An 18,654-nucleotide genomic window follows, 5' to 3' on the forward strand; every position below is an offset into this window, starting at 1 on the left:
GAAAGGTAAGCAAGTCACAAAAACTGAATGCGTAAAAATAACGTACGTAAGTACAAATTGCTAAAGTGTATCAAATCTTGCCGATTTTTCAACAGGAAATGCAATCTTGGGCAAGGCAGCAAAACAACAACAGTTTCAGACCACATCAAGTTACAAATCGCATTGGCAAATGTGGTTGTATGCAGCACGAATCGTCTGTATTTCATGTGTTGTTGAATACAAACCATCAATTCATGCTATATATTTCGATTTTAATGTATCAACTAAAATATTTAATCTGGATAACACCTTGACATGTGACCATCTCCGTTTACGAGGGTGCCAAAGGTGTTAATTGACATGTACACGGTCGACAGGAAATTACCTCTCATACAACCATTTTATTTCTACTGCAGTACTTACACCGCGTGCATTTGTGAAATGAATATCATCATAGGCCATTGTCTATCACGGTGCGGTGTGTTGCTACCCCTGAAAAGGGATAGGCACCATTTCATAAGTATTTCGCAACATGTCCATTACTCTTGGTTAAGAGCATTGGGCAATCGGTTGTTGTAGGCACCCTCCATTAATGCCTGGAGGTGTACACTACCACGTGTGTGAACATTCCGTTGCTTGCTATTTTTACTTAAAACTTTCATGACTGCAGGAATTCATATTCTTTGGTTCTTTCGGTAAAGTCACGTAGATAGAAAAATAATAATAAATGAAGTGAAAAGTCATCAAATAAAAATAATAAAAAACTAAAAAACACTAATGTAGACTGTGGCCTGATTCTAAATCGGAGTGAGTGTACTGGCAGTCTGTAATGTAGACTGTAGCAATGGCTATTAAGCTGGGTGAGTGTACTGGCAGTCGATACTGCCAGTGCCATTGCTACAGTCTACATTGTTACAGTCTACATTATAGACTGCCAGTACACTCACTCCGATTTAGAACCAGGCGAGTGTACATTTGTGTTTTTTCTTTTATTTTGTATACATTTTATTTTTCTAGAAACGGGACTTTACCGAAAGAACCAAACAATTATTACGTAATTCCGTTGCAAGTTAGGTTACACCAAACAGGCTGGACCAAAAGGGTGGAGATATATTTTTTATTTGCAGAGCCCTGCCTGTGAAGTGAATTGCAAATTCAACTGAAATGTCTACAAGTGTAAACAACCCTCTCCCGCCCCAAATCTTACCGACGGGTTGCGGAACCTCGAATTCGTGGAACGCACGAATGTCCACGGTGTTATACTGCTCCAGCATGTCCAAGTTCGACTGCGAAAAAAAACGATCGAGACAGATTATAGCACGAACACCCAGTTCCCCCCCACCACCTTGAACTCAACATTCAAGAGATAACAACGAATCAGCAATGTTAAATCAACGGGTGGTAAATAAGCTAAGTGAAAAAAATATATATGTTGCAGGATATTCTGCGATAGTCATAGTTTCTCGTAGAAACCGTTTAAAATAATTGTTACTCTTTACCTTTGGGACGAGCGACATGGGTCCCACCGGCCACACAACCCATCCTTTCATCAACGACTGCATCCAACTTTACGGTGCTGTGCGGTAATTCCCCTTCCCGAGCAAAGCCTTTGGTGAGCTGTTAGAGCTGAACTTATGACTTTGGGCATAGGGACTTAATAATGACCTCCGAAACATCTTGAGCTACCATGCCGTGTGGACAAGAACCATAACAAACCTCAATATTTCATAAGGTCACGAAGCAGTCCTGAAAGAGCCGCAGGTTGGTGACCCCTGCGCTCATGGGCCTCGAAATTCATTCACCACATTGTAAAAAAAAAAACGGAGAATCGATTTTTGAATCTAATCGCGTCTATGAATCGGGGAAATCAATGAAATCGTCCACAAAGGGTGGGTGAATCGCCACACCTGTAATGTTAAACTTGGCCTTGACACGCGTTGTTGCAAGAACGCACCCCAGAGCCATGCACCTATACGAGATATCAGGATCTCAGAGTCTGTGGTCATTTTTTAAATACGCCTTAAAACCTATTTATACGCTTCCGCTTATTAAACTTTTAGTTCATTTCGTAAATGATTTTTAAAATGTATTTATGTTTTATGCCGAGTGTCTGCTGTTGCTCTGTCCTGTACAGCACTTTCAGATCCTTGATGAAAAGCCCTTTATAAATGCAATTATTTTAAATTATGTTAGTATAGAACGAAGCCAATGAGCGGAAAGGGGCTACCTAATGTGGCCTTTTTCTATCCACAATACCGTCTCTTTATATCCATAAAATCAAGTGACAAGAGTCGCTTTAACGATTAAAATATTAGCATTCAAAATATCCCACGCTTGTGTTCGAACATGGATCAAGCATGGATCAAGTATGAATGAAGCATGGCATCGATTTAAAAAAAAATCAGTCGCTCCCCGTTCCAGTATTCCTTACATGGGCAAAGTCACACCCAATTCCTTCACATATGGGCCTAAAGCATGAACATAATTTATCATTCGTTCTGGAAGGACAACAAACTAAACAAAAGTGACAAATCTAAGTCATGGGGGGGTCAGTTTGTTGAGGGAGCTATTACAACGGATGGGGAGGAAGCAGAACACTTCAAAGTGAACAGGGCAAAAGGCATGAGAGGCTTACGCTTCAGAAAAAAAAGAATTGCCGATGCCACTTCTTACTGGAATTAAAAAAAAATTTCAAGGGAATTGCTCCCTCTGGCCGCAGTGTGCATGCATGCTTATTTATCTTCTTGGTTCTTTCGGTAAAGTCACGTAGAAGGGAAATAATAAAATAATAAAAATAAAACATAATAAAATAATTCTCATGACGTTTCGGCCACAACGCAAGCAGCCGTCCGCAGGTGAAGATCAGGTCTGTCGAAAAGACAGCGTCTGAATGGGCACCACCAGGCTTGGCAGCGTATATTACCGAAAGAACCAAGAAGATGAATCCCTGCAGTCACGAAAGCTTTAAATCGAAAAAAAAATCATGCTTATTTACTTGTTTATTTGCAATCAGCAGCGAAGTCTAAGGTACTGCACATTAAAACGAGCCCATTTAGGGCTATATGTGAGAACCATTTATTTTAGTTTAAGTTTTATTTGTATTCTTTTGGGTGATTTTTTTCCCTCTCCTGTACTTTGCACGCCTATCAAGTTGTTTTTGTATTGTTTGTTGTAAGGTTCTTACCCGCCTCTCCTGGACATATGTGAAAAATAGTTTTATAGATCATCGTATTCCACCAGTATAAATGGATATTCTGATTTTAAAATGTATCTATTTGTACTGTGTACATTTGAAAGTTTTTTTTTCTTATTCAAGTTATGTAGTTATTTCCATTTTTTTATTTCAGCAAGCACACAAAAAAGCCCAAAAGCTTTAAGGACTTCCATAATGCGCTTTTGTCCTGAGATAAGCAATTACAAGGGACACAGTACCACTAACCCGATAATCAACATTACCCTCATATGATGCCCTAATCAGAGAGACATTCATACATGTAACTTGCATTGGAGTAATTATGACACTTGTTAATCCAACATGTGTTAAAAAAAAATTCCACACGTATTCGTGACTTTAATATATCATTGAAACGATCGATTTGGTTGTGCACATAGACCACACAATACCTTTTGCAGATTTAATGGTTGAATTGGTACGAATTTCATGTATTACCAATTAAATATAGTAGAACCCCTCTTAACGACGGTAGGTGGGATTCCATGAAACCGGTCGTTAAGTGATTTGGTGCTTAAGCGATTATAGGAAATACACAATAAAGCCTTAAATCGTTCTGATATCCAAAATTATCCTTTTTCACCCAAAAAACGTACTTTATCGTATTTAAACAATGGATATTACTATGAGCCAAGAATGTCTGTTTGTGTGTAATGCACGTGACGTCACTCCACATGCCACACCCCCCCGTCATTAATATTCATGAGCGGGTGGATTTTTACACTCGAAGGTCGAGCGGAAATATTTTTTTTCGCAAATTCGCTTTAAGTTTGACGTTTCTTTATTGAAAGTGAATCTAATAAATAATTATACGCAGCAATAAAGTGGATTTGGTAAGTCTAATTTATGCTTCTATATTATGGTAAAATAGACATTTCTTGGTGATTTTCCAGATATTCTATCGAATTCCAATTTATTTCAACCCCAGCGACCGAAAACAGAAGAGAATAAAGTATCAGAGCAGTGAATTTGAACAAATTGAAGGTCAGTTATATAGTGCTACAGTGACATCAAGTGAGGTGTTTTATGACTTCGTTTTGTGCAAGATTCACTGCCATTAATACAGTGCTATAGTGAACTGCAGTGAAGTGTTTGATGACATACTTTTGTGCAAGATTTACGGCCATTAAATTTACACAAGATACAATTATACTCTACTAAATTTTTTCGTAAATATTACAGCTTCCATCCTAGGACGGGTAAACAAACTAGTTAATACATAAAGAAACTAACAATACAGATACTATTAAAATAAACATGGTTAATCAATGCATTAATTAATATTTAATTTACCAAGAACAGACAATCATTAACAGGGGAAAGGTCGGTAACCAAACACATTGGGCTCTATGGAGTCTCGTCGTTAAACAATTAATCGTTAACAGGAGTGCTCGTTAAGAGGGGTTCTACTCTACACTACTATACATTACACTACTATACACTCCACTACTCTACAATACATTATAAACTACACTACCATACACTGGGCTCTAGGGAGGTCCGTCATTAAGCGATGCAGTGAACTATTTGTCTTTTGTCAACGTAACACTTTTTTGCTGATTGGCCGTGTCGGGTGGTGGAGGGTTACGACACATTTATAAATAACGCGATCTAACCCAAAAACGTTGATTATTAATAGTATTGGTCGCGAAAGCCTTACGTGTTAAAGTGAACAGGGGTGCTCGTTAAGAGGGGTTCTACTCTACACTACGAGACATTACACTACTATACACTACATTATAAACTACACTACCATACGCTGGGCTCTATGGAGGCTCGTCATTAAGTGATCAGTCTTTCACAGGGGTGCTCGTTAAGAGGGGTTCCCCTGCAATGGAACATTCTATAACTATCCAATACAGTGTGCACGTAAATGTATTGCCGCATTTCATTCACAATAGGGGTTAAAGCGGGCGCGGAGTTGAAGCGGGAGTTTTTTGGAAAGCCCCTACTAGCCAAACGGCCAAGCCTATTTACATGAAACGGGCTGGGTGGTAGGGCATTTGACGGGAACCGGTTTTGACAGTAAATCGGCAAAAACACTTTCACTTCTGGATCCAACCTCACAAGGACGCCTAAAAACTCGCACGCAAGCTGAAAGTTATTTTTTACTTTGGAAGCTCTGTGATTGAAAATCCATACCTGGTCAACCCCTGATCAATGCCTACCTTATTACAGGAAAATTCAGACCGTGTATGGAATATCTCACAACTGGCCACGATATAGTGAGAAAGATGAGCCAGTTCCAGAAACAAACGAAATAAACATAGCATTTATTTAGTTCTTTCTACAAGAAAAAAAACGCAATTTGTGAGTGAACGCAGTATTAGTTTAATTTTAAAAAAGCAACTAGCTTATCAAAGGACGAATGCATCAACAGAGCTCTTATCCAGGACTGATTCCATCAACGTGCGTGGAAAGCTGTCACGCAATTACGCAATTTTTTTTTAGTAAAGCACCTTTTGGGCAGCCTTGACCACAGTTCTCCATTCGGCTGAATTATTTCAATACCATGGCTTACAATGATGATGATGATGATTACTCAGCAAGCCTCTCTTGTAAAAGATATGAAACTGTATATGGTCAAAGTGAGATTGTATAGTATCATAAACAAATGTTAACCCTTTACCAACCCATACTAACCAGCGTGGTGAAGTATGGTCAAACTCTCCATGAGCAACAAGGCATGGAGGAGGGGCCTTAATGCAGTAGTCTAGTGGATTAACACTGGACTATGATCTATGTACACACATTTATACTTTTAAATTATCAACAAAGGTCAACAATTTAACATGGGGCGTTTTTAAGCGTGCACAAAATGAAGTTTTAAATTAGTCTAGTTAGCATTTTGTAAACCAAACTGGTAAGTAAAAAACACACCCAATACTAAAATCTATCTGCAAAAAAATGAGCGCAAAATTCAGCCCACATTTTTTCCCCGTGTCATATGGTCACAGGCAGGCAGACATTCCATTCAACGTGGATTTGGATTAAGTCAGCGGAGGGTAAGAAACCCCAAAGCATCTGAAAATATGCCCCGCATACACACGCGGGACGCTATTCATTGTGAAATCATCCCCTAACCGCAAAGCGTAAACCCAAAATGTAAGGGGAAGCACCATACGATAAGGAAGAGCTTGAGCACAGGCTCAGAGTTTCGGTGTTAATTATCATTTAAATAGACAGTGGGCTTTTTTATTTCAAATAAACGATGACTATGAGCGGATGCAAACCATCAAACGTGACGTTGACTTTGACCGAATGCCAAAGTGTGACGGTATATGACGAGACTAAATTAACTCTGTCGCCCGAACGAAGAAGCAGACTGAAATAACGCAGCCACAATGAAGCCACGCTGCTGGAAACGCCGGAATGCACTGCGGAAGACTGCAAATGATACATTTTGGCTACGTGTGTAAGTAGGGTATATAATAGGGTCGTGGAGTTCACAAATTGACTGACCCTAATAATACTGGTGGGGGGGAAAAATGCACACCGCTCACGCCAATTTTTCACAACTAAGAATGGCCTTGCATCGTCAACTCCACTGTGAGAATTACTAAATGAAATCCACAGATTAACAATTCACACAGGGGCGACTGGATTAAAACTATACGTTAGTTACTAAGTCACCAACTTCTCTAACAGTCGTCAATCAGCTCACAACGAGTGCTTTTATGATCTGCAGGTGAAGTAACGACAGAGGCCACAGCTATTTCAAACAAGGGGCTTTCCAGAGGCGGTGTCACGGAAATGAGTGACGAAACAGGATACGCTTATTGCACATGTGCAGTTTGACCACAATTCCCAATAAAGCACTATGCAAATACGGGACGCGAGCAGTATGAACGTCCCCCAATGCTTACAAAAAATCCCTGCCCCTCTTCCTACAAGAAACAACTGGTTGCTTATCAAACAAAAAACATATTTTCTTCCTGCAGGATACAATCATTGAATATTTTGTATGCAAAGCTAATGGTTTATTTCGTGTTTGTGGAGTCATTCATAATCACACTCTTAGGTTTTTTCGGTAAAGTCACGTAGGTAAAAAAATAATAAGAATAAAATAAGAATAAATGAAAATAACTAAATAAAATCACGACGTTTCGGAGGCAACACAAGTCTCCATCTTCAGGTGGGACCGTCACAGCCAAATTTACTGTATCAGTATGACTATCAATTTACTGTATCAGTAAATTTGGCTGTGACGGTCCCACCTGTATGATTTAATGTAGTTATTTTCATTTATTATCATTTTATTTTATTACTTGTATGATGCTAAATATATTTCATAATCACGTGTCCTCTATTCACTTGCAGGGTTATTGTTTGAGCCCTTCTGCCCCCCCCCTCCCCCTTATGGCAGAATGCAAAATACGCTTTAAGGATGAATGGCACCAATTCTCTAAATAAAGTTGCAATTGCAAAACAATAAAACTTCGCGCTTGTAAAGTGTTACAACGACACGAGTTTAAAGCTTGGTGAGGATTTTGAAAAAAAAATACTTTAAAATGTTACTGTCAGACACACCATCACGAACAGCAATAATATCTGGTTATCTGTGCCAGTGGACAAATACATTTTAATACCATGCCTTTAACCAAGTCACTAGAGTACATTACTATAATGGAAAGCTTCAAAAGTGCTCGTGTAAGACAGGTGCAAATGTACAAGATTACATATTGGGCATTAAGTTTTACATTTTTACACAAAATTTTACTCTTTGAAAATACAGGCAACTCTAGGATGACAGCAGTTTAAATTCTTTCAAATGCTCCACAGAATGGTGTGCTGTATACATCGTGTCCACGAGCACAAGTCAGATCTGAAACACGGCAGAACTGATTCTTCGGCCATTGCCGATCATTGCTACAACTCTGTGGGCTCTCATGAAATTGTCTTTTCCGAGACCAAGGTGCTCTGCAAACCTCCTGGCTACCATTAAAGGTTTGTACACGAAGCCATACAAATATACAAACACAGACATAATTTCAACCGTGATGATGGGTACAAACTGAGTAATCATTGGAAAGATGTGATTAACCATGCAAAAAAGATTTAACTACACATATTTGGACCATCTTATTTGACAGACAACTATTCTTGAGTTACTGTAAAGTTTACTGATAGACAGCCAGTTTCGTTTTACCATGTTTAGCTTCTTTTTTCACACGCTGGTTTCCTGCTATAAGTTTTACCCACCAAGCAACATAGCAGGAGGCTGTTTCTTCCTGACCTGCTTTTGTGCTTTTACCATCTACATGGCAGAGGCTCGGTCTCATTAGCAGCAGTTGCACTTTAACAACTCTGGCACCCCCCCCCCCCTCTCAGCCAGTCTACATAACAAAGGCTCAGTCCTTTGTTATGTAGACTAGTCGTAGTCTCAAGCCGCACCTTACCCCCCCCCCCCTCAACCAGTATATATACGGGGTAGTATCTCTTGGAATCTCACATTTACTTGATACAGCAAGCGTGCTGTGACGGTTCCACCTGAAGACAGAAGCTTGTGTTGCCTCCGAAACGTCGTGGTTTTTTTAAAAATTTTATTTTACTTTTATTAATTTAAATTTTTTACCTACGTGACTTTACCGAAAAAACCAAAGAATATGAATCCTTGCAGTCACGAAAGCTTCAAATCTAGAATGTATAAAACAGTCTATTAACCCAGCAATGCATGGCCTTAAACAACCTTACATTTTTCATAATGTAACTATTTGTAAGACTGTCACAATACCTAACAGTCTTAATAATCGCCAAACTTTCGTAATAGCCATTGCACTTCGCATTCTGCTGTTTAAAAAAAAATCACAATCCAAATTAATGCCAACTTTACATTCCGCTATCAATTCAAGGAATCTAAACACCTCGTGCATCGCGTACACCCGGGCACGTCAGCGACAATTAAATAAACAAAACTCCGGAGGAAAAGGCGCAGCCCTGCAATCGCTTGGTCACGGCACTGCTCGCAGAAGGTCCTCCCACTATGATGGGGCTCTACACTCGCAGTGGTTCTCTCAACATTTGCTGGCGACAACAGAGTAGCCCCTTGGCTTGACCCAACGTGGTTCTGAGAAATAAATGTATGAATCAAGGCCGTAGCCATGGAGTCAACATTGGGGGGGACCAAATCTTCCAGGGGGTCTGGGGGTCCCCCCCCCCAGAAAAAAAAATCTAAATTTGAAAACTAATTTCCTGCTTAAAATATATTTTTAAAAATCACTAACACATAGGATGGACTTTTTATTTATTTTTTACAATAATTTCTAAATGTATTGTATTTATTACATTGCTCTGTTTTTTCTTTTTTTACCTTTTCTTGTTTCATTGTATGTAATGGCAGAGATTAGGGATTAATAAAGTACAAAAATAACCACAATCATATAAACAGAAATCTATTTTATAGCAATATATTTGGATGTGTCCCCCCCAATATATATTTTAATTACGACTTTGGTATGAATAATGAATATCAATATTTCAACTAATTGTCCATTTTGTGAGGTTATCCTTACTAGCCGGTAACCGCAAGCGAGTAAAAACAAAAATTCAACGGATGCTCTGCATGCGTGACGCCATTTGTTCTTTCTCGCTGGTTACTCTTGAAAACCGCATTGTTTACGACCAATGAGTTTAAAAAAGGTATTTTATATCAATCTTGATTTGAAGCTTTTGTGACTGCAGGAATCCATACTCTTTGGTTCTTTCGGTAAAGTCACGTAGGTAGAAAAAATAATAGATCACGATGTTTCGATCGAAAGAACCAAATAGTATTTTATATCGTTATAGGTTACCATAAGGATTTAAATGTTATCGTAGTTATTTTATATTGGCAGATTCATACACGATTATTCTTCATATGACTCTCATGTATGATATAATTTCACACATTTATAAATCATCTCACATACCGCCTGGGACATTGCCACGTACCCCCTGAGGACCACGTAACCCCCGGTTGAAAACCACTGCTCCAGACAGCACCTGTAGAGGGCATTTGATCTACTCCTCCACGTTGACTAGATGGCTTGGTGGAGGTACGAATGTCCACACTTTAGCCCACCACACGACCTGCCGATCGACTAAATGTGACGCATCCATTCATGGTGCCGAGTGGGGCTGATGCGGCAATTTTAATAAACTTGCACTGTTGTTTCAATTGCCGTGCCGAGAGATACGACCGGCGACCTCTGAATTGCAAGTCCGGTGCGATGACGTTCACAACTTTGACAGAATCCGCGTTGTATACAATACATGATTAAAATATATATAATTGATGTACAAAAAGTGCACACCACATAATTATGTGTTTACATATTATGAAAATAATATGCTGATGTACGAAAATAGAAGGAAGAAACAAAGCAAAATGAAAACACATAACAGCATTTCACTGAATCGCTGTATAAAAGAGCTCGTAATCTGCAACACGTTACTTTTAAACCAGAGAACAATAATATAGCGGTAATACAAATCCGTTGAGGTTCGCTCCCTTACCCAAGAGCTGAGCACTACAGCCGAATGTCACCGTGTATCGGCGTTCCACTCCGTACGATCGATTCAGTTTCACCGATGTGACTTGCAGCGCACTGCACTCCAACTGCACTTCTCTTGCAAATGGGACAGGAAGCAGCAGGCCAAAAAAAATTCCCCCGCTCCCTTATCGTACGTTTAAATATGTGCACGAGGGCTGGGGCTCAGTCACGCACACACGCCGCCCGTGCGTCATTATGGATGGCGGGAGTGCCTCCTACGTAGTTGAAAATAAAATGCCTGATTATTTCGGGATTTTTTCACACATTTCTTTTGGTGCGCAGAGCAACGTGGAAACTGACCAACTGCAATGTTCTCAAGACTAACAATAGCATCAGCCACACTTGTCACGACACCGTCTCTTCCATGATTGACTCGTGTGCTCGTGTATGTGTGTCACAACTGATTCATCGCAAAACGTACATTCCTGGTCATTGCCATTACATCGGCCAGCTTACAGCTTACATCAGACACCAGGAGCAGCCAGCAACGCTATATAACGGAGAGAGAATGCGAGTTGCTCAATTAACGTCTTGCCATGGTGGCGAGATGTTAACTAACCTTGCCTGGTATACAGGAGGTCATAGGTTCAATCCCGATCTTGAAGGCAGCGGCCGTTCCTCCCCTTCTACCAAGTGCAAGACAGCCTCATCAAGCCCCAAGACCGGGACCAGAATGCGGCCAGTGTGGGAGCAGGCGGTACAGTTAACCAATGCCGTCTAGGATGTGCAGTATTGCAAGGTCTGGCGAAGGACATGGTTGCCCACGAGCCCTGGATCATCACCTGCCACGTCCCCTGAGAATTTTTCCAATTTTGTAAATTAATAGTAGTTCTCTGTTTGTACTTTTTCCCCAAGTGTTTAGCACAATGCCTTAGAGAAGAGGGCATAGTGTGGTGGTTTGGGTGTGTGTGTTGTGACCTGCAGTGTGGTAGTTTAGTGTGTTTCAGGATGGTAACTACTTCGCCTGGTAAACAGGCCATGGGTTCGATCCCGACCCTGACGCCTATATATTTGGAGTTTCCATGTTCTCCCCATGGTCGTGTGGAGTTTTCTCCGGGTCCTCCGGTTTTTCCCTCCACATTTAGAATCAACGTGCATTTAGAGTATGTGGCTGCTATAAATTTCCACATGATAAGCCACTTCACCGAGATATCATTTGTGGCCGGGTCACTTCTAAAAAGAGCTAGATAGCTCAGTGGGCCTTACCTCGTAAAAATGAAAATAGTTTTTAGTTTATTCAGTCCCTGAAGCAGCTCGCCGACATGTGGAGCGAAACGTCAGACATCGTGCCGAAACAACACACGGTAGCAACCGGAAAACACGTTTGAGAGTTATCACTGGTATAGAATTAAAAGTTACCATATCTTGAATTCTTAAAAATTGTATCCTAATTAGACATGTGCAGATTTCACACGACAGGCAGTCCTTGACTTACGAAACATGTTACGTTCCTGAGACCCATTCACAAGTCGATTTGTTCGTATCTCGGTACTCGGTATTTAATTGTGAGTACGGTCAGTGTTATAAAATATGTTTATGGTTTAACAAAAAATGGAAGCATTGTTAAACGCATAAATAAGAAGAAATATTGTACATTTGCATGTAATAATGTAGTGAATACTGTATTAGCACGGTTAGCTACGTAGTGAATAAAACATAAAATAAAGTAACATGAAAGAAAGCAAATCAGTTTTATTTTCAATAACCTTGAGTCAAACGGTTCACTGTCGTTGTGCGTCACGTGGGACGCTGGGACTCATTACATCTCGCGGAGGATCACTCTGCCGAACAAAATAGTTCTGCGGTTCGGTTCGTAAGTTATGACTGAACGTTCGAAAGTCAGAAGGTTAAAAATAATAACATGTTTTTTCAGATTGTCCTGAATGGTATTGGAGAGAATTAAGAAGATCTGGCACAAAAGGTAAGCTATTTTAATGGGTGCACATGCAATGAGAATGTGAGATGCAAGATCTGCCATGTGATGTTTTGAAAATGACTTTGGCACCTCGGCTATAATGACAGAATGATTAAAAACGTTCATACTTGACCGTTATTAACAATGATCCCATTGAATTCCAAATGCACTATAATAGTGAAATAACACTCCATAAAGCAAGGAAAAAAGGGAGTGCTCATGCATTATGACCAAGTAGAGTCTACGAAATGTCAATTATCTGTTTAATATTTTAAACTGTTGGAGTTGCAAAGGGCTTATTAAACGGTAATGATGTAGGAAGCTGCTTTGTGAAATAAATGCATGTCAGCTTATTGGCTAACCAAGGGTGCATGCAAGTTATATTTCCTAGTTGTATGCTGGAGGGGTTTTCACAAGTTTCTACATTTGCCATTTATTCTTGGGGATATTTTTCACTTAAAAACCCCCCATAAAGTGGTTAAAGTGTTTGACATTGGTGGTTACGTAGGAAATCCATAAAAGCCAACTAATTATTTCCACTGCAGTTTAATAATTATAAGCATTACTATCATGAATATATTCATATTAACATAAAAACGTAAGGTATAACACAAATAAATAATGTACGATGCCTACGTTCAACATATAGTACATACATGAAAATGTGTATTTCTACTGGGCTAAGAAAGGGTGGCTGAGTGGTAGAGCTTGCAATCAGGAGGTCGCGAATTTCTAATTCTTGATGGTAGTTGAGTCGGCCGATCATCCCTCCAGGGTCAATAAAGTAAGTGCCACTTTACGTTAACTGTGATTAGTTTAACAAGTACACTTTCGCGACCAATGCTATCCATCATTGAGTTTTTTGGGTTAGATCGCGTAAATATAAATGTGTCGTTACACCTTCCACCACCCAACAGCCATTAAGTAAGGTTTGCCACGTAAACGTAATATGCCAATTAATTACTAGTTCAGCACACCGGTGTGTTTGAGAGTAAACCCATAACATTTCCAATTGGAGTACGGCCTTTCGCCGGTAATTATAACCAGCCTCATCAGGCGATAGCCAGAATTGTAGAGAACTCCTGTTTCGGTCTTAAATAGCGGGATAGATGTGATGTCATCATTTGTGAGCCAATCAGGTACGAAGACCAGAGAGGGGGGGGGGTTTAATGTGTTCATATAAATTACAATGGATATCTATTATTGGTTGGGTTATTCGTAGTAAATCAAAATACTTAATGTACGTATATTATGTATGCACATTATGCACGTATGTTATGCACGTATGTGCCAAATCACCATCGATGTATGGTCACCTGTCTACAGGCATGCAATTAAACAGTGTGTTGCTTGATAATACGCTCCCATTGTACTATGGTGTCCTCCAGAAGAGACTCGGAATTATCCACGAGTAACTTGGGGCTGTGAGGCAGACATGAGCACCGCCTCGATGCTCGCCGGTTGAGCCGGGGAATCACTTTTGAGCCTTTGCAACTTCAAAAGTGCCAAAAGTTACATTGAGGTGAGCCAATTTAAAATGAGGCCCCACGATTAATTATGAGCATGGCAATAAACAAGTTCTTGCTGAGACAAAAACTTCACTAGCAACAATTAAGATTACAGTAAAACCTTGGATTGCGAGTAACTTAGTCTGCGAGTGTTTTTCAAGACGAGCAATTTTTTTAAAGAAATATTAATTTCATAAACGAGCGAGGTCTTGTAATGAGTAGTGCGTGTATACGCTTTGTCTGCCGAGCGTCACGTGATCACAACTGATGTACGAGTGCTTTGTATTACAAACATGTTTCCGGAACGAATTATGCTCGCAATCCAAGGTTTTACTGTATATAAATCTGCAAACTAATTTTCCCTGTTTCACAAACCGTGAGTCTATTGCGGGTTTCCATATTAAGTGGAAAACGAATCTAAAAAGCAAAGGCACGAATTTTCACCCTGCCGTTGAAACACAGAGGTGCTGACCATGTGACAATGACCCACAATCCGTCACGATTTCAACAAAACAAATTATGTAAACTACAAAACGAGCTTTGGTGAGGCAGTTACTGGAAATATGACAGGAAATTACTCACGTCTAAGTGATACAGATCGTCTCCCATTGTAACCTGCAAAACAAAAGAACATAGACACATTGTACGTTAATACATGTGAAATAAAAAATATAATTTTCACCAATTTGTCAATCCACTGTGGTGGTCGCACGGTATGTTTGACCAGACTTCACCACGGTGGTCAAGTTTACGTATGTACCGTATGTTAAACTTCTTTCGCACCGTACGTAGCCAACCGTGCTAATCGGAGGTGCGGGGAAGGACATTTTTCTAAGTCACTTATCATGCGGCTGATCCATATATCAACAGCAGGTAATATGCACCGATTCAATATTTCCCTAAGCCACATTACAGTAGTACGCTGCTTTCATTATTACATTCAGAACTCTAAACGCACTCCACCCTTCTCCATTCTTCCTCTTTTTATTCCATCAGTTTGATGATACTGGGTTCGCCGTCCATAACCGCCTCAAGTCTATAGACCTGATATGTTTAAGTAATGCACACTGTATCCCTTATTTCGACCACTTGATTGTGAGGACACCACTGTATTTGTCGAGGGGATTTTGTTTTTTTTGGGGGTGTTTTCGAGTATTATTGTGCAGTGTGCACGAGACACACACTGCACTGCACGCGTCAGTAACGTGACGCCTTCCCGTCTCAGTGTCAATGACTCGTGCACAGGTGTAGATACATTCCAGTAGTGTACACAAGCTGGACTGGACATTGACACGGCGGGCTCGCCGTAGAGAAAAGAAAACCTACGTGGTGAACGCTCAGGGCACATGTCAACAATATTGTACGGCCATGGGAGAGGAGAGAACGTGTGTTGGTAATTATTAATTACGTTACTCCCCTCCGGGCATGACAAATCCAATTTGCCGTTTGTTCATGATCACAAAAGTTGCTATGAATTGTCAAATGTTGGCCCTTCAAACTGACAGCACCGGTGGAGCAGGTTTTTGTTGTTTACTCGTTAGGCTGGATATGTGCTGCTCGTTGTGGATTTACAACCAAGCATAGATTTTTTGGAAATGTACAATATAATTGTTGCTGCGATCACAAAGCTGCTAGATTGAAAACTCATTTATTTAGAACTGCTTTTTATGTTTAGTTTGATGTCCTTCCCCCGTGCCTACGATTATCACGGTTGGGCTACGTAGGGTGCAAAAGAAGTTTAACATGCATATGTACGTGATGGTGGTGGTGATGGTGATGATGCGGCCGTCTGGAACGCTCTTCCTTCCCATAAGGAAGCCACTGGATCGATGCGTTTTTAAATAATCTACATTGTAAACTCATTTCTTTAGAACTGCTTTCGTATTTAGTTCCTTGTCCTTCCCCCACACCTCCGATTGACACGATTGGGCTATGTACGGTGCGAAAGAAGTTCAACATACATAAGATACATGAACGCGGTGGTGGTTCTGAATGGAAATTAGAGGTTTCTACAACAACAACAAAACACGTCACTTACCACTCTTAAGAGGTGCAGTACTGATTTAACTGGACTTAAAAAATAATAATAGAATATAGTATTGTCATCAGTATGACATACGTATACCAAGTTTGCAGTCGATACCACATTGGGAAAGTGGGTTAAAATTGAGTTACAAGATTTGAGGCTACAACAGACAGAGTGAGTTAAATAAAAGCGCGTAATAAAATTACATTGCGTTTAAATGGAACCTGGCTGCGTTAATAGCTCAAATAATGAGTGTGAATTATTGTATTTTGAAGATGGCATTCTTGCCAAGGGCTTCTAAACGAAAGTGCTGCCCTGCTTATTGCACCGGTTGGCGCGTGCAATGCCCGGCTCTGCCAGTCTGCTTAGTGTCAACATGTGTACTATGCTGGCATCTTAATATCTTTAAAATCTAAACTCTGTCTACTTACAATATTATGTTACGGACCGAACGTGAATTCTTTTGGGTAGTTCCCCTTAGTAGCAGCGCTCATTTTCGGAAAGTACCTTTCTTTAAAGTTGTTTACAGGTCCGTCAACTGAACAAAACAACTTTCAGATTTATGACGATAAGAGTTGGGCTTTTAAGGTTCTTGGAGAGGTGCCAACTTTGGTTTTACACGGAAGGTTAAGAGCTTACTTGATACTGCTACTTTATTATTGGGCACAAGACAATCTTGGGTTTACACAGTCACGTTTTTATAACTTTTATTTTCGTTTTTTTTAAAGAAATGCGGATGTAATCAAATAAGGTTCATGTAACTAAATCGTATATCTAATGCGTATATGCCTTGTTTGTCAATAATTGTATTGTACAGTTGTTTATCAACATTCACGGTTATTTTTATTAAATAGATTGAAGACTATTTTAAAAAGAATGTTGATTTAGCGGAACGTTGACCTTACCTCTATTTGGAAAATAGTTTAATTAGTTTATGTATACAATACATATTAAATTTTCTTCTTGATCGTGCTAAAACTTGCCAATGCACACGTACAACCCACAAAATAGACAATAACCAAGCTTGCAATCTTTCACAATCACTCTTAAGCAAAGCAGCAGAGACTTAGTGCCGAGGATATGATGTGAAGCTGCAACGAAATTCAAATAAAGTTGACCACAAAGCTAAAACAACCAAAAAGCGAGAGCATTCACTTTAAAGGACCAACCCAAGATGGATGTGGAGTTATAAAACACATTCCTGCGGAGGGAGCTGGTAGTAACGTTGGGTTGCTCGGTCAATTCCGCAAATATGCCCGACTGTGAGGGCGGGCACAAGCCGGCGTGAGTAGGTTAAACGTTGAGTTTTATAAGGGCACCACGGGGTGACCAGCCCCTCCCCACCCAGCCCCTCCCCACCCAGCCCCTCCCCACCCAGCCCCTCCCCACCCAGCCCCTCCCCACCCAGCCCCTCCCCACCCAGCCCCTCCCCACCCAGCCCCTCCCCACCCAGCCCCTCCCCTCCCACCCCCCACCCAGCCCCACCCTCCCCACCCAGCCTCTCCCCTTCCTCCCCACCCAGCCCCTCCCTACACGACGGACGGATGGACACAATAATCCCCTGTGGGCTGGTGGAACCAGTTGGTTCCTACCAGTATGAAACACGTGTGGGAGTTTTGATTCCTTGCGGCTGTAACAGACTGCGTGCAATGTTAGCATACGATAATAGGCCTTCATCCAGTATATTTCTGTGGCTTTTCACTGCTGCTAATGATGATATATAGTAGTGTACGTGACTGGATTCAAGTTGTGTGTAAAAGTTTGTATAAGTCACCACGTATTCAACCGTCACGTGCCCTGACCACAGTGTTGTTGTAGTAGTACACCCCCACACACACACTCAGTTTCTAGAGACGTTCACATCAGATACGTGACGATGTTACTACTGGCTATTACTGCAGGACAACTTGTACAGTAACACAACGGGTTCACATTTTACGCAAGATTGGGTGTGGACCCCTTCTCAAATGGCATTTCTGCCTGTGCGTCACTCGGCAATGGTCGGGGAAGCACCTAAAGACGTAGTCGTGATGCGAATCGAGCGTGCGTTGCTACTCAAATAAAAACATTAAGAAATGCACCGTCGGAAACAAATATTAAACTTTTTTTTAATGCAGTACTTTCCCCTCCGGCTGATCTCACAGTTTCCAGCATTGAGATGACCTTTTGACATTAACGTGTTATGTTGATGGTCAACAACTGAAGAAACCCAGTGCCATGTTAAATATGACATTGCCACTTGAGATGGGGAATCGTATTGCGAGGGATATGGTTTGCCAAGTTTTTTTTTTGGGAGGCACAGAAAGAGAGGGGGGACACCAATTAAACCCTGTCCACTTTATTTTGTGTAGGTTTGGGGATGATTATGCTGGAGATATTTACCTTTAGGTTGACAAGAACATTATATTTATTTAAACACACGTAAAAACAGGACACTGTTTAACCGGTTTTACTATAAACTA

At 40.5% G+C, this 18,654-nt stretch overlaps 1 protein-coding gene across 2 annotated transcripts in view; it reads right to left on the reverse strand.

The window, feature by feature from the left end:
- NFKB1 (nuclear factor kappa B subunit 1) overlaps positions 1-18,654 on the reverse strand; it is a 50,976-nt gene that overhangs the window by 25,538 nt on the left and 6,784 nt on the right. Inside the window, exons 1-3 of one of the 2 annotated variants that reach the window (XM_078613435.1) lie at positions 14,749-14,781; positions 10,706-10,813; positions 1,187-1,265 (exon numbers count right to left, since the gene is read on the reverse strand). In XM_078613435.1, coding sequence (XP_078469561.1) covers positions 1,187-1,253 — 67 coding nt within the window. In that variant the 5' untranslated portion in view covers positions 1,254-1,265; positions 10,706-10,813; positions 14,749-14,781. Of the gene's footprint in view, positions 1-1,186; positions 1,266-10,705; positions 10,814-14,748; positions 14,782-18,654 lie in introns of those variants that run through there. The other variant, XM_078613434.1, reaches the window with a different exon arrangement.

The sequence above is a fragment of the Lampetra planeri genome, chromosome 41 (genome assembly GCF_965212315.1).
Source record: "Lampetra planeri chromosome 41, kcLamPlan1.2.h2, whole genome shotgun sequence".
NCBI lineage: Eukaryota > Metazoa > Chordata > Hyperoartia > Petromyzontiformes > Petromyzontidae > Lampetra > Lampetra planeri.